Source organism: Oratosquilla oratoria, chromosome 6, assembly GCF_046742065.1.
Source record: "Oratosquilla oratoria isolate Oo_2021 chromosome 6, ASM4674206v1, whole genome shotgun sequence".
NCBI lineage: Eukaryota > Metazoa > Arthropoda > Malacostraca > Stomatopoda > Squillidae > Oratosquilla > Oratosquilla oratoria.
Window position 1 is genome coordinate 84,733,330 of NC_134782.1, and position 14,978 is coordinate 84,748,307.

General features: G+C 41.5%; 1 protein-coding gene across 2 annotated transcripts in view; it reads right to left on the reverse strand.

Annotated features, from left to right (window-relative positions):
* Positions 1 to 14,978, reverse strand: part of LOC143026675 (general transcription factor 3C polypeptide 3) — a 49,571-nt gene that overhangs the window by 7,053 nt on the left and 27,540 nt on the right. For both annotated transcript variants that reach the window (XM_076187472.1, XM_076187473.1), the window contains exons 9-12: positions 9,570 to 9,742; positions 9,250 to 9,451; positions 6,098 to 6,330; positions 1,616 to 1,810 (exon numbers count right to left, since the gene is read on the reverse strand). In XM_076187472.1, the coding sequence (XP_076043587.1) occupies positions 1,616 to 1,810; positions 6,098 to 6,330; positions 9,250 to 9,451; positions 9,570 to 9,742 (803 nt within the window). The remainder of the gene's footprint in view (positions 1 to 1,615; positions 1,811 to 6,097; positions 6,331 to 9,249; positions 9,452 to 9,569; positions 9,743 to 14,978) is intronic.

Consider the following 14,978-nt stretch of genomic DNA (forward strand, 5'->3'; position numbering starts at 1 on the left):
CAAGAGTTTTTATGAGAGTAGTAGAGCATGGATGGGGTGGTGAGAGAGGTAAATGCAAGGGTGGTGGGTCAGGGATTGGAGGTGTTTAAAGAAAATGGAGAAAAATGGGAGGTGAGCCAGCTGTTGTTTGCAGATGACACTGCACTTGTAGCAGGATCAGAGCAGGGATTGAGGAAGTTGGTGACAGAGTTTGGGAGAGTGTGTGATAGAAGAAAGTTGAAGATAAATGTGGGTAAGAGTAAGGTGATGAGATGTACAAGGGGTGGAGGTGGCAGCAGACTGGAAGTGAGCATTAAGGGAGGAAGTGGATACTTTTAGATACTTGGGTGCGAATGTGGTTGGAAAGGGTGGAGTGTAGGTGGAGGTAGAATGTAGATTGAGAGAAGCGAGTAAATGCCTTGGTGGATTGAAAAGTGTAATGAGGAATAGATATTTGGGAATGGAGGCTAAGAGGAGATTGTATGAAGGAGTGATTGTGCCAACAGCACTGTATGGAGCAGAAACATGGAGCATAAGAGAGGAAGAGAGAAGGAGTTGAATATGTTTGAGATGAGGTGTCTGAGAAGTATGATGGGGGTTACTAAAATGGATAGAGTGAGAAATGAGGAGGTGAGAAGGAGAATGGGGGTGGTAAGGGAGTTGGGAGATAGGATGGATGAAAGAGTATTCGGATGGTATGGACACATGGAAAGAATGAGTGAAGAAAGACTAGTAAAAGAGGTATGGAAGGCAGATGTGGAGGGAGTGAACATGAGGGGGCAACCTAGGATGAGATGGATGGATGGGGTGAAAGGGGCTTTGGAGAAGAGGGGAATATCTATTGAAGAAGGACAGGAGAGGACAGAAGACAGGAGTGAATGGAGAATGGTTGTATATGGATGATGATGTAATGTATGAGGTGGAATGGGTGGGGGGATGGGGGGTGAGGTAGTATGTGTGAGAAAATTTGATGCAGCCCAAAGGGATTTCTCCCTGTCTTCTCCAATTCTGCATGAGGGGACAGAGAGGGGGGTTGCCGATTTAATGAAGCAGCCTTGCTGTGGATGTGCTGTGTCTTGCGACACAGCCTCTAACCCAGGGCAGTGGACAAGATGCAGGGATGACCTATCATCCAGGAGGTGCCAAGATAAGAGGGAGGGTAGAAGGTGGAGGGGAGTGGAGTGTATTTAGGGATGGAATGGGTGGGAATGGTTTTTATGCCTTTTTCTTTTTGGCTACCTCCCTTGTAAGGGGGTAAAAGCCTTTGGTATATGTATGTATATATGAGATGTGATTACTTTGGTGGCACTTATAAAACTGGAAAGTAATCATGGAGTTGATGGGATTTGAGGACAAGGAATGGGGACATGATTCTCTCAAACATTAGTCTCACTGGACTACCAAAAGCAGGTATCCTTTATTGGTCCCATGAGTTTTGATTCTTCCAACAACCATTCTTTCAATTAACTTTAATATTGTGGAAAGGAGTGAGACAAATCTGTATAAAACAAGAGATAATGGGTTATCTGATTTTAAGATAGTGATTGGAATGCTTTTTTCTAAATTACACAGAGGGTATACTAAATCATGCAAGAGTAAAGAAATATTAGTACTATCACATAAGTTTTGCACTTACCTTCCTAATTCATGTAGAATGGTGCACACATTTCTAAATAATTCCCACTGGTCATCAATGGGTACATCATTGCCTGTGTAAGTAGGACCTTGATCTTCAAGGGGCTCATTTTTGGATCGCCGCAACTCCTTTATGGCTTCATGTTTGTTGTTCAGTTTCTTGTTACTAAGAATTGCTTCTGCTTCGTCTCGGTTCCTTGATACACAATAAAATAAGCACAGACATATTTTTCATCTTACTTGAATATAATAAGTTACAGTGGCCTTTTAACAAACAGCTGTACCATACATCAAGATGGTGGTGAAGAGAGGAAGATGCCATCCATTCCCCCAAGAAGGAAGGAGGACATCCAAGACTCACTGTTGATGCCAAATGGATGCAACACTCCCACCCTCCGCAAGGAGTAAGATTCAACCCTAAGGGGCCAGCACCTGGTCTAAAGACTGGGCCATTTTTCACTCTCCCACACAACTCCCAACACTTTCCCTTTTCTATATTACAGAATGGAGTAAAGAGAGTTATAACAGGATGCACCAAAACCACCCATTTTGGACACCAACACACACAAACCAATTACTCCCTCTGTTCCTCTCCTAATCCTCTCAATCAAGACTCTCCCATAGCCTTCCCAACTACACTCAACAAGCTGATTCCTCTGAAACTACTACATTCACACTTGTCCCCCTTTCCCTTGTAAAGCAGAATGATACAGGCACTCCTCCAGTCCTCCGGCACTCTATCCTCTCTTAAACATTAAATAACCTCACCAGCCAGTCCACCATAACTGTACTCCTTTCTTCAGACATTCTGCATGGCATCCATCCAACCCAGGTGCCTTACCTGCTCTCATCATCTTAACAGCTGCTTTCATTTCATCTTTCCCTATTTCTCCTCCATTTTCCTCATTAATCACTCTCATTTTCTTAGTGCTTCCCACTGCAACTACCTTTCTCTCCCTATCCTCCTTCACATTTAGCAACTCCCTAAAATACTCTGCTCACCTTCCTCTCACTGCCTTCTCTTCCATTATCATCTCTCCATCTGCACCTTTTACTTTTTCTTCTCTACTTGATTCACCTCCTCTTGCTTTTTTAATTTCTTTCCAAAACATCTTTTTATTACTCTCAAAATTTTGTCATACTCTTACCCCATTTCACATCTGCTCTCCTCTTTGCTTTCTTTATCTTATGCTTAACTTCCTTTCTCTTTACTTTGTACCTCTCATACAATTCCCTCATCCTAATTTGTAGCCAATCTATGAAAGCCTGCTTCTTCTCTTCTACACCCTTCCTTGCTTCCTCATCCCACCACTCACTACACTTCCTTCTATTTCCTCCTGCCCTCCTTGTTTCACACACCATCTTTGCACATCTTATGACTCCCTCCTTGAACCATCCCCATTCCTCCTCCACTCCTAGTTCTACTCTATCCTTCACTACCTCCCACTCCTCTTTCAGCTTCTTCTTATGCTCATTCTCCTTTTCTTTCTCATTTAAACAGTTCACTCTAAGTACCTCCCTACCTTCTGCCCTTTTCCTCTTTCTCCACCTATTCTCCACTCTCAATTTACTTTCCACCAGAAAATTATCTGATATTCCCCCACTCTCTTCCCTTAGAACATGTACATCCTTAACTCTTCCTACCATACCCCTGGTCACCACTATATAGTACACCACCCTCTTCCATGTGTACTTATGCTTGACTTTCTTCCTAAACACTGTATTTGCTATCATCAACTCTCTTTCAAGACACATCTCTACCTTCAATTCTCCACTATGATTTTTACCAGGAACTCCATACTTCCCAATCACTCCATCTATTGGTTTGTTTCCTACCCTAGCATTAAGGTCTCCCAATACAACTACATTGACATTTCTCCCTAATCCCTCTCCTCTATGCACTCACTTAAATCTACCCAAAAAGCCTCCCTTTCCTCTATGCTCTCCTCACTACCAGGTCCATACATACTTACAAAAACCCACATCTACCTTCTCAGCTTCACCTTCATCCACATCAACCTTGAAGAAACCTCCTTCCACTTCACTACACGCTTCTCTATCTCTTCACTTGCTAGTATAGCCACCCCTTATCTCCCTCATCCCCTCTTCACTCCTGAGTACCTCCCAACTACACTCCCAAACTCACACTCCTCCCTCCCTTTCATTTTAGTTTCACTCAAAGCCAGCACATCCATCTTTCTTCTCACAAACATACTGCCTATCTCTTCCCTTTTACTCTCATCTGTATCACATCCATACGTATACCACATACATATACCAAGGCCTTTTCCCCCTTTCAAGGGAGGTAGCCAAAAAGAAAAAGGCATAAAATCATTCCCACCCATTCCATCCCTGAATACACTCCACTCCCCTCCACCCTCCCTCATATCTTGGCACCTCCTGGATGACGGGTCATCCCTGCACCTTGTCCACTGCCCTGGGTTAGAGGCAGTGTCGCAAGACACAGCACATCCATAGCAAGGCCGCTTCATTAAATCAGCGACCCCCCTTCTCTGTCCCCCCATGCATAAAAGGAGAAGACAGGGAGAAATCCCTTCGGGCTCCATCAAATTTTGCTCACACATACTACCTCACACCCCATCCCCCCACCCATTCCACCTCATGCATCACATCATCATCCATATACAACTGTTCTCCATTCACCCCCGTCTTTTGTCCTCTCCCGTCCTTCCTCAACAGACATTCCCCTCTTCCCCAAAGCCCCCTTCACCCCATCCATCCATCTCATCCTAGGACATCCCCTCATGTTCACTCCCTCCACATCTGCCTTCCATATCTCTTTTACTAGTCTTTCTTCACTCATTCTTTTCATGTATCCAAACCATCCTAATACTCTTTCATCAACCCTATCTCCCAGCTCCCTTTCCACCCCTGTTCTCCTCCTCATCTCCTCATTTCTCACTCTATCTAGCCTAGTAACCCCCATCATACTTCTCAGACACCTCATCTCAAACACATTCAAACTCCTTCTCTCTTCCTCTCTCATGTTCCATGTTTCTGCCCCATACAGTGCTGTTGGCACAATCACTCATTCATACAGTCTCCTCTTAGCATTCATTCCCAAATGTATATTCCTCATTACACTTTTTAATCCACCAAGGCATTTACACACTTCTCTAAATCTACATTCTACCTCCACCTCCACTCCACCTTTTCCTGCCACATTTGCACCCAAGTATCTAAAACTATCCACTTCCTCCACATTAAAAGACCTAAACCTTAGGGTACTGGTTGGAAAACTCCCAGACCCTCTTATGCCTTAACTTTACAGGAATACAAATCTATGCCAAAACCCTAAACACCACACATCCTTCACACTACATTTTACAAGCACCCTCAATAGAATGCAACAAAAAACTACACCAGCAGCATACTACTCAATCATCTACAGTATAACAACCTACCACCTATACCACACAAAAACACATGCATACTCAGATCATTAAAGAAGCCCTTCAAGACAGGCCACTACACTTAATACTCCTCCAACAACTCCTAGACATAAACCTAACAGAAAAAAATAAATAAATAAAATAAACACATAGCATAGCTCTCTTCCTGTAAAATACAACTAGGTAAATACATAACGAGCATAGCTCCCCTTCCTGTAAGATACAACTAAGTAAATACACACACATCTAGTTAGAACCACACTGGCACACCTGCACTCAGGAAACAATCCAATATTCAAACAGTACCAACATAGAATAGGCCTGGCCACAGTTTCAAAATTGTTCCACATGTAACCACCACAGAGAGGACACAGTACACCTCATACTCCAATGTGCCACACAAATAATTCCTAGAAAACAAAACAATATATCTTCTCTGAATGACTTATGGTCCCACCCAGATGCTGTTGCTGGTTATCTTAAGGCTGCAAGTCTTCTGCATGAGAGACCAGGGCAACAGATTGATTGATATAATAGATGTGATAATCAAACAATTATTCCTTTGCTAGACAGAGTATGACATGGAGATGAATGAAATAAACTGGCAACAGCAAGATTAAAAAGAAAATCTTATTCCTTGTTGAAAATAATAACTGAGATAAGCTGTGACATTTTACCCTTGCAATATGCTATTACCCTTTACCCTGAAGAAGCTAAAGAGATATATGAAATACCCTCATGACAACCACAATAAATGAAATATAGAAAGAAATAGGGGAGAGGTTAATAATATATGCAATGTACATTACAATATAATTATATGAAGCATAATAGGAGAGAGGCCAAATGCAGAGTATGGGGTCCAATATATTTAACGTTTCGCCCAGAAGGGCTTCTTCAGAAATATGTTAAATATATTGGATCCCATACTCTGCATTTGGCCTCTCTCCTACAGTGCTGTTGCAGTCGTTACTGCTTTTACTCATATGAGGCATAAGTTATTGCATATTAACATATATGACTGATACAAGCAATCCCTATTAGAAACTACTGAAACCACTTGAACATACCTGATATGAACAAAATGTCTGCGAAACAAAAGTTTTGCTGCATTGATATAATCATTAATGAGACTTTGGTCCAACAGTATTTTACATCTCTGATATAGTACATGGGAGTCAAGGGGCTCAGAGTCACTCTCCTGATTAAGGATAAGCATAGCTTCATCAAGACGTCCCAGGGATTGAAGTATTGAAGAAAGTGTGAGACGTGCTTCTGCATGTTGTGGGGCCAGTCGCACAACCTAATTTGGGGACAAATACTTATAAAAGGACATTATGTACATCTCTTAAGGCTACAACAGGAACTCTCTCAGGCTATAAAGAAAACTGAAAGCTATGCCTATTTCATAACAATTCCTGCAACAATTCCACTGGATGAAAGAATCTATCCTATGTAAACACTAGGCTTTGAATGAGAAGGTAAATGATAGACCAAAAGATCAAACATAAGATATGAAGTAATACAACCCTATAATACATACACACACACACACAATATATATATATATATATATATATTTATATAAATATCTATATATATATTTATATACATATACATATATATATATATATATATATATTTATATGTATACATATATATATATATATATATGTATATATATATATATATGCTAATAAGAACATGGGTACGTGTGTTCACTTATGCAAAGTAGACCACTTGGAAAAAAGAAACTAACGAAGCAGAGCGCTTTCGTATATTACATCCAGTGCAAAAAGTACTTTTTGCACTGAAGATGTAATATACGAAAGCGCTCTGCTTCATTAGTTTCTTTTTTCCAAGTGGTCTACTTTGCATATATATAGATATATATGTATATATATATATATATATATATATATATATATATATATATATATATATATATATATATATATATATATATATATATATATATATATATATATAGAGAAAGAGAGAGAGAGAGAGAGAGAGAGAGAGAGAGAGAGAGAGAGAGAGAGATACCATCAAATTGTTAATTAAATTCTCACATACATACATGTATGTATACATATTCACATATTCTTATGCCACGGGTCAGCTAAGAAAATGGTCCAGGTCTCTTCCTCCTCCTCTTCTTTCCCTCCTAGTGATTTAGGAACAGTTTGACACCTTCCATTCGATGATGCCTACATAAGCGTTATGAGGCAAGAGTGGGTATTTAAGGATGCCAGCGCTGGCATCTTGATTATATTTATTTTGCAGCTGTAGCTCAGTGAACCCCATATTCTGTGAACTGGCTTGATCATATTTTCTGTGGTTATTAATATTAAGAGGGAATTCAATAGAACAAGTAATACAACTGTAACTTTATATTCTATAACATGAGTATTGTGGTGAATCATCGAATCATCATACATTAGGCAGCTGATGCTGCTCACAAGAATTTGACTCATACTGAAGAGGTGATCTAATTATATTGTTTAGTGCACATAAGAGTACTTCTGCATGCCATGGAACTATCCAAATAAAACAACCATGTTCTCCCTCCTCCTTTTCCCCTCCTTCCTCTCCTGTCCAAACAAAGCCAGCTAATATTTGGTTTTCCTTTACATTTCCCTGCAATCTTTCATTTTAAAGCAGTAAAACTTTCTAAGATTTTTCTTAAACCCAAACAATTGTGCACCACAGGTATGACCAACAAACCCCTATTGTACAGTCATCGGGTTAAACTATACTCCAACTCACCACTGCCATCACCCCATATACATCTCATCACATTATTTTTGCCTAGAGTGACTTTCAGTTTTCTCCTTACACAATCTCCCTAACTCTCCTTCCAAATTATCCAGTCCTCTGATTAACCAATCAATCCACTTTTCCAGGTTTTTCTTGCTAGAGACCCACAGCTCTTAGGGATCCTGGATTGGTCCATAAGTCACTTAAATAAGAAATATTGTGTTTATGTCTGGTAATAGCTAGGGTGGGTCAGTTTAAGATTCACATCTTCTGTGTGATGGTTGCATTTAGGAAAGTTTTAGTCTTTATGCCATGGTTTCCAACAATCACCAAGACTTACAACACATATTTTACAAATTTTCCAGAAAGGAGTACCAAGAGTGATATCAAGATGCACCAACACCACCCCTATTGGACACATCTTTTTATATTTTTATTATTTTATCTTATGTTTTACTTCTCTTCTGTTTTCTTTCCACCTCTCATTCTATTTTGCACCCATTCTACAACCTTCTTTGGTTCATCATCTCATCACTCACTACCATTCCTTCTATTTCCTCCCATCCTCCTTGTTCCACCTTGTTCTACACACCATCTTTGCACACCTTGTGTCTCCCTCCTTGAAACATCTCCATTCCTCCTCCACTCTTAGCTCTACTCTAACTTTCACTTCCTCCTACTCTTCTCTTGGCTTCTTCTTGTACTCCTCCTTTTCCTTTTAATCTAAGCAGTTTACTTTAAGCACTTCCCTACCTTCTGTCTTTTTCCTCTTTCACCATCTATCCTCCACTCTCAACTTACCTTTCAAGAAATTATGATATTCCCCCACTCTCTCCCCTCAGAATACGTACATCCAAGATTTTTCCTACTGTTCTCCTGGGTACCACTATATAGTCCATTAAAGCCATATCTACCACCCTTCCATCAAACACACTCTCCAATGTGTACTTATGTTTGACTTTCCTCCTAAACACTGTGTTAGATATCAACTCTCTAAAGACATCTCAACCATCAACTCTCCACTATGATTTTTTTCTGGCACTCAACACTTCCACTCTAGCAATGAGATCTCCCAATACCACTACATTGAGATTTCTCCCTATATACTCTGTGCACTCATTTAAATCTATCCAAAATGCCTCTCTTGCCTCTATACTCTTCTCAATACCAGGCCCATGTGCACTTACAAAGATTCACATCTCCCTTCCCAGGTTCACCTTTATTCACATTAACCTTGAAGAAACCCTCTATTCTACCACACACTTACCTATTTCTTCACTTACTAATATAACCACCCCTTCTCTCCCTCATCCTCTCTTCACTACCATTAATCTCCTGTCAGGCACATGCTAAAGATCCAGCCATTTTTCCAAAGGTTGGTAACAAAGAAAAAAATGCCTCTCAACCAAAACGATACCTTGCAACAACTTTATCTGGGGGGATAATAATAAAAGAAACTTACCTGGTCATAGGCATCTGCAGCTTCCTTTAACTGATCCACAGCATTCAGGCATTCTCCATACTGCAGCCAAACTGCAGCAACATTATATTGTTGTGAGTGTATCAGTGGTTCTAACAAAGGAAGAGCATATTCTGGTTTGCCTACACTCATGTAGGCTTCTCCAACATCTAGGTACAAATCACCAAATTCATCCTCTGACTCACTGAAAATTACAAACAGGACCATACTAGTTTAAGTATGTAAAGCAAATGAAGAAGTTTTATATACTGTACAAGTCAGAAAAAAAGAAAAACAGAAAAAAAAATCATCAATAACCTCACTTCATAAGTAGTTCAACCAATGGGAGTACGAGATCAAAAGCACCCTGATGAATCAGTGCCACTGTGAGTTTTGTTCGTAGATCAATTGGTAAATCTGGAGGAATAAAACAGTCAGCAGCAGTGGTGATCTGTTCCTCTAATGGGCGCTGTGAGAACTCTTCCTCACTATTCTCCTATAAAAAATTATTACATTTTTAATACATACATACAAAAAGGTAATTTTTCCTTAATATGAGTGGGTGGGTGGTTCTGAGTCAAAGCATTCACCTTCGCTACTATCTATCAACCTATATCCTGATGGCTTCTTCCCCCTCATATGGGAAGTAGACAACCAAGGAATACATCTACCCCCACCTATCCCACTCCCATCTGTTGCTCTTTTATTTCCCTTTCATCTTAGGATGGTTTGGACACATGAAAAGAATGAGTGAAGAAAGATTAGTAAAAGAAGTGTGGAAGGCAGAGGTGGAAGGAGTGAATATGAGGGGGCATCCTAGGATGAGATGGATGGATGGGGTAAAAGGGGCATTACAAAAGAGAGGAATGTCTGTTGAGGAAGGACAGGAGAGGACAGAAGATTGGGGTGAATGGAGAAGGGTTGTGTATGGATGATGCTGTGATGCATGAGGGGGAGTGGATTGGGGATGGGGGATGAGGAGGTGTGTATGAGAAATAATTTGATGTAGCCTGAAGGGATTTCTCCCTGTCTTATCCTTTTCTGCTTGAGGGGATGGAGAGGGAGGGGGGTTGCCAAATTAATGAAGTGGCCTTGCTGTGGATGTGCTGTGTCTTGTGGCACTGCTTCTGACCCAGGGCAGTGGACAGGATGCAGGGATGACCCGTCATCCAGGAGGTGCCAAGATGAGAAAGAGGGAGGAGGGTGGAGGATGGAGGGGAGTGGAATATGTAGGGGATGGAATGGGTGGGAGCGGTTTCTATGCCTTTTTCTTTTTGGCTACTCCACGTGTAAGGGGGAAAAAAGCCTTTGGTATATGTATGTATCTTAGCTCCTTGTGGATAAAAGGTTATCCCTGTCTCCTGCCCATTGCCCAGGTCAGACACAACACAGCAAGACACAGCACATCCACAGCAGGGCCCCACCATTTTATTTTAAAGGCAAGCCTCCTTCCTCATCCCCTCATTTGAACATAGAGAAAACAAGATGAAATCCCTTTGGGCCATGTCAATTCATCATTGATTCACAGCCATTCTCCACATATACCTATTTCTTACCTTCTCCCTTCCCTGCTCAACAGACATACCAGGTCCTGGAGCCGCAGCGTCTACGTCGTGGGACCAACCCCCAACCCCAAGAGTTGGGGGCCAAACGCTGGCAACCAGCCCTGGCCACCGGCTCTACGCAGGTGGCACCGATCCCCAAGAGGAGCTACGTCTACCTTGGGGAGTACCACAATCCTTTTTTCTCAACATGCAATATTACGTTTTTTCTGCACCGAGGGGTGATTTTCCGGCGATCACCCCTCTTCTTCTACTTTTAGCCGGAGATGTAGAGAGCAATCCTGGGCCCACCACAAAATACACATGCCCAATATGCTCTAAACCCATTACTTTGAGCAGACAGACAAAGGGCTCAGTTCAGTGCAATATGTGCAAAAATTGGGCCCACCTCACTTGTACAACACTTGCTGACACAAACCAATACAAACACTTGGACATGTTCTACCTGCCCTCCAGTAACCCCACTCCCACCTCCCCAACCACAGCCAGCACCCTTACCCACGCCCAATTTCCCTTTGCCCTTATCCCCATTCAGTACTCCCCTTCCTTTGTCCCCAATCTCTCCTTTCACCCCCTCTAACCCAGATCCTATACCTTCCCCATTAACACCCCAACCTCAACCCCAAATGGCAACATACAACACATACAGAACACACAACATCAACATATTACAAAACAACATTGATGGTATTAACACAAAAAAACATGAACTCGAACACTTTCTTAAACAACACAACATACACATTGCGATTTTACAAAAAACAAAACTAAGGCACTCACACAAAACACCATCATTTCATAATTACACCACCATCAGACAAGACCGGACTGACGGCAATAGCAGTGGACTCATCACCCTGATCCACCACTCCATCTGTTTTGTGGACACAAGTGCCACAACCAAAATTCTCCTCCCTACCAGATAACACTACAGAAATCCAATCCATTCGAATCCGCACAGGCAACAAATCAACACTGACAATAGTTAACATGTTCATTCCCCCCAATCATCCCCCACAGTTCCAAACACCTTCAGACCTCAATTTAGCCAACTAGCCTCAATCCCCAACCTGATCATGGGTGGTGACTTCAACGCCAAGTCATCTGCCTGGTATGTCGACAACCCTGACACAGACAGAGGGCTTGATATACAGACTCAGTTGGACTCATTGACTATCATGAACAACACACATAATCATACACATATCCCACACCAAGCCCTCTACACTCCCTCCTCTCCTGATATCACCTTCTGCTCCCCCTGCCTAACCCCAACAACATCATGGTTCTGACCACCTTCCAACCATCATCACCACCAAAACAAGATGCACCCAAGTTGGCCACAGACACACATACACCAATTACAAGAGAGCTAACTGGGAAGCTTTTACTGAAGAGACAGAACAACATTTTGAAACACTTAACAGTACACCAATCACAAACATAAACAATGCTGTGCACACTTTTAATACAATCATACAAAACGCAGACAAGAGATACATCCCTAGAGGCAACAGAAAATCACACAACCCCAACTTCACACCAGAAATCCAAGGCCTCATCAGACAACGAGACACACTTAAACACAATACCCCCACACCTATCCCTCAAAACATAGCAGACCAAATACAAACACTAAACACTGTGATTGCCAATAAAATACACAAACAAAAAACACAAAATTGGCAAAACTTTATCAATACACTTGATCACAAAACAAACAGCAAATTGTACAAAACACTCAACAGCATTACACTATCCAACAGTAACACAACACGCTCTCATGCAGCAATAATCACAACAACAGACAATCTACCCTCAAACAGACAACAAGCAAACACACTCATAAATCATTTTGCACAGACAAGCCATCTCACTTCTCACCCTGACAACCGACGCACTATTCGACGTAATAAAGACTTTCCCACAGACTCAGACTTTACACCCTTCATAGACAGTCAGACAAAACACATAATACATAATCTCAAGCAATCATCTGCCTGTGGCCCTGATAACATAAGTAACATCCACCTAAAACACATTGGACCACAAGGTATACACGCACTCACAAACATTGCAAACTACAGCTATTCACACAACACTATACCCGACATCTAGAAGCATGGTAAAATAATCACCATTCCAAAACCGAACAAAGACCCAACAATCCCAACATCGCACTGCCCAATCACACTTCTCTGCTCAGCACCCCCTCTAAAGTCATTGAACGCCTAATACTTAAACTTGTCACACCACATATTCCCCTTGCTGACTCACAACATGGTTTTAGGCCACTACACTCCACAAACACTCTTCTGATAAACCTCATACAAAGAATTTTAGATGGCATTAATTCAGATAGGCCCCACCACAGAACACTTCTTATAACATTAGACATTAGTAAAGCTTTTGATGCTATCCCCCGCCACAACCTAACAAATAAAATATATAACACAGACATACACAATAATATCAAAAGATGGCTGGCCAATTATCTGGCAGGTAGGAATGCTTAAGTGTCATATAATGGCCAATCATCGCACATCAGAAACATTAAGAATGGTGTACCACAGGGCTCTGTTCTATCCCCCACACTCTTTAATCTATACATGCATGACTTACCCACACCAGACAACTCAGAAATACAAATCTCTTCCTACGCAGATGACATAACAATCACATGCACACATCGTAACACAGACAAAGCTGCAGAAATAATCCAGCCATACCTTGATACACTCAACATATGGTTCATCACAAACACTCAAAATAGCTCCAACCAAATCTACAGCAACACTTCTCAACAACTGGACAAAAGAACACAAATACATACCTCATCTCTACATCAACAACACTCTAATACCACACACAAACACACCGAAAATTCTTGGTGTAACATACGATACATCCATGTCTTTCAAACAACACATCACAAACATAAAAAACAAATGCACACCTAGACTTAACGCACTTAAGTCAATCACTGGAACGACATTTGGACAAAACAAAGAAACTAATATAACAATATACAAACAATGCATACGCTCAGTGTTGAATTATGCGAGTCCTGCATGGGCTCCTAATCTCAGTGAGACACACCACAACACCCTTCAAATCATACAAAACAAAGCCCTAAAAATAATTACAGGCTGCACAAATACAACACCTACAGACCATTTACACCATGAAACAAAAGTCCTCAAAGTCAAGGACCACCTCGAAATGAGAGGCACACAAACACTTGCTGCAGCCACCACAAACACATCACACTCGCTACACTACATAGCAGAACACCCACACACACCAAGAAACATTAAAACAACACCCAAAGACCTGTATCACACACACATACTCTCTTCTCTTCCTCCACAACCACCAAATACCAGCCTTCAGAAACATATTCATAATCATATCACTCACCGCTCCATTAACACACTGAAAGATAACACACTGCCGCATGCCATACCACCTGATATCCACCCTTCTGAATCCTCTCTCCCACAAAAGGACAGAGTCCACCTGGCCAGACTGTGGTGCGGCCACCACCCAGCACTTCTAAGCTACCAGAGGAGGCTGGATGACCACATTGTGAACAGCTGCCCAGGATGTAACACTTCACCCCATACCATACAACACATAATGGAAGACTGCATTATACACAATCATGCACACAAACAACACAACATACACTCTATAAAGGATTTGTGGGAAAACCCAGTTTCGGCTGTGGCATTCCTTAGGGAAACGGGACTGCTCGGACAGACAGTCTAGGGAACAACAACAACAACAGACATACCTCATTCCTCAAACCTCCCCCTCCCCTTCATCCCATCCATCCATCTCATTCTTAGTTTTCTCCTAAAGTTAACTCTATCTACCTCTGCCTTCCACACTCCTTTTGCTAGTTTTTCCCCACTCACTCATTCTTTCCATGATCTCCAAACCATCCAGTATTCTTTCATCAGCCCTATCTGGCAGTTCCCTTTCCACCCCCACTCTCCTCCTCACAATAGGGTTGTGTACCATAGCAACAACAAGGCACATCTTATTGTGTCATGTGTGGCCCATCACCTCTCACACACTAGAACATAGGCACAGGCTATCATATTATTGCTTGTATCACTGCTTAATTTGTCAATTTCCTGCTGTAGACATTATGCACAATCTATT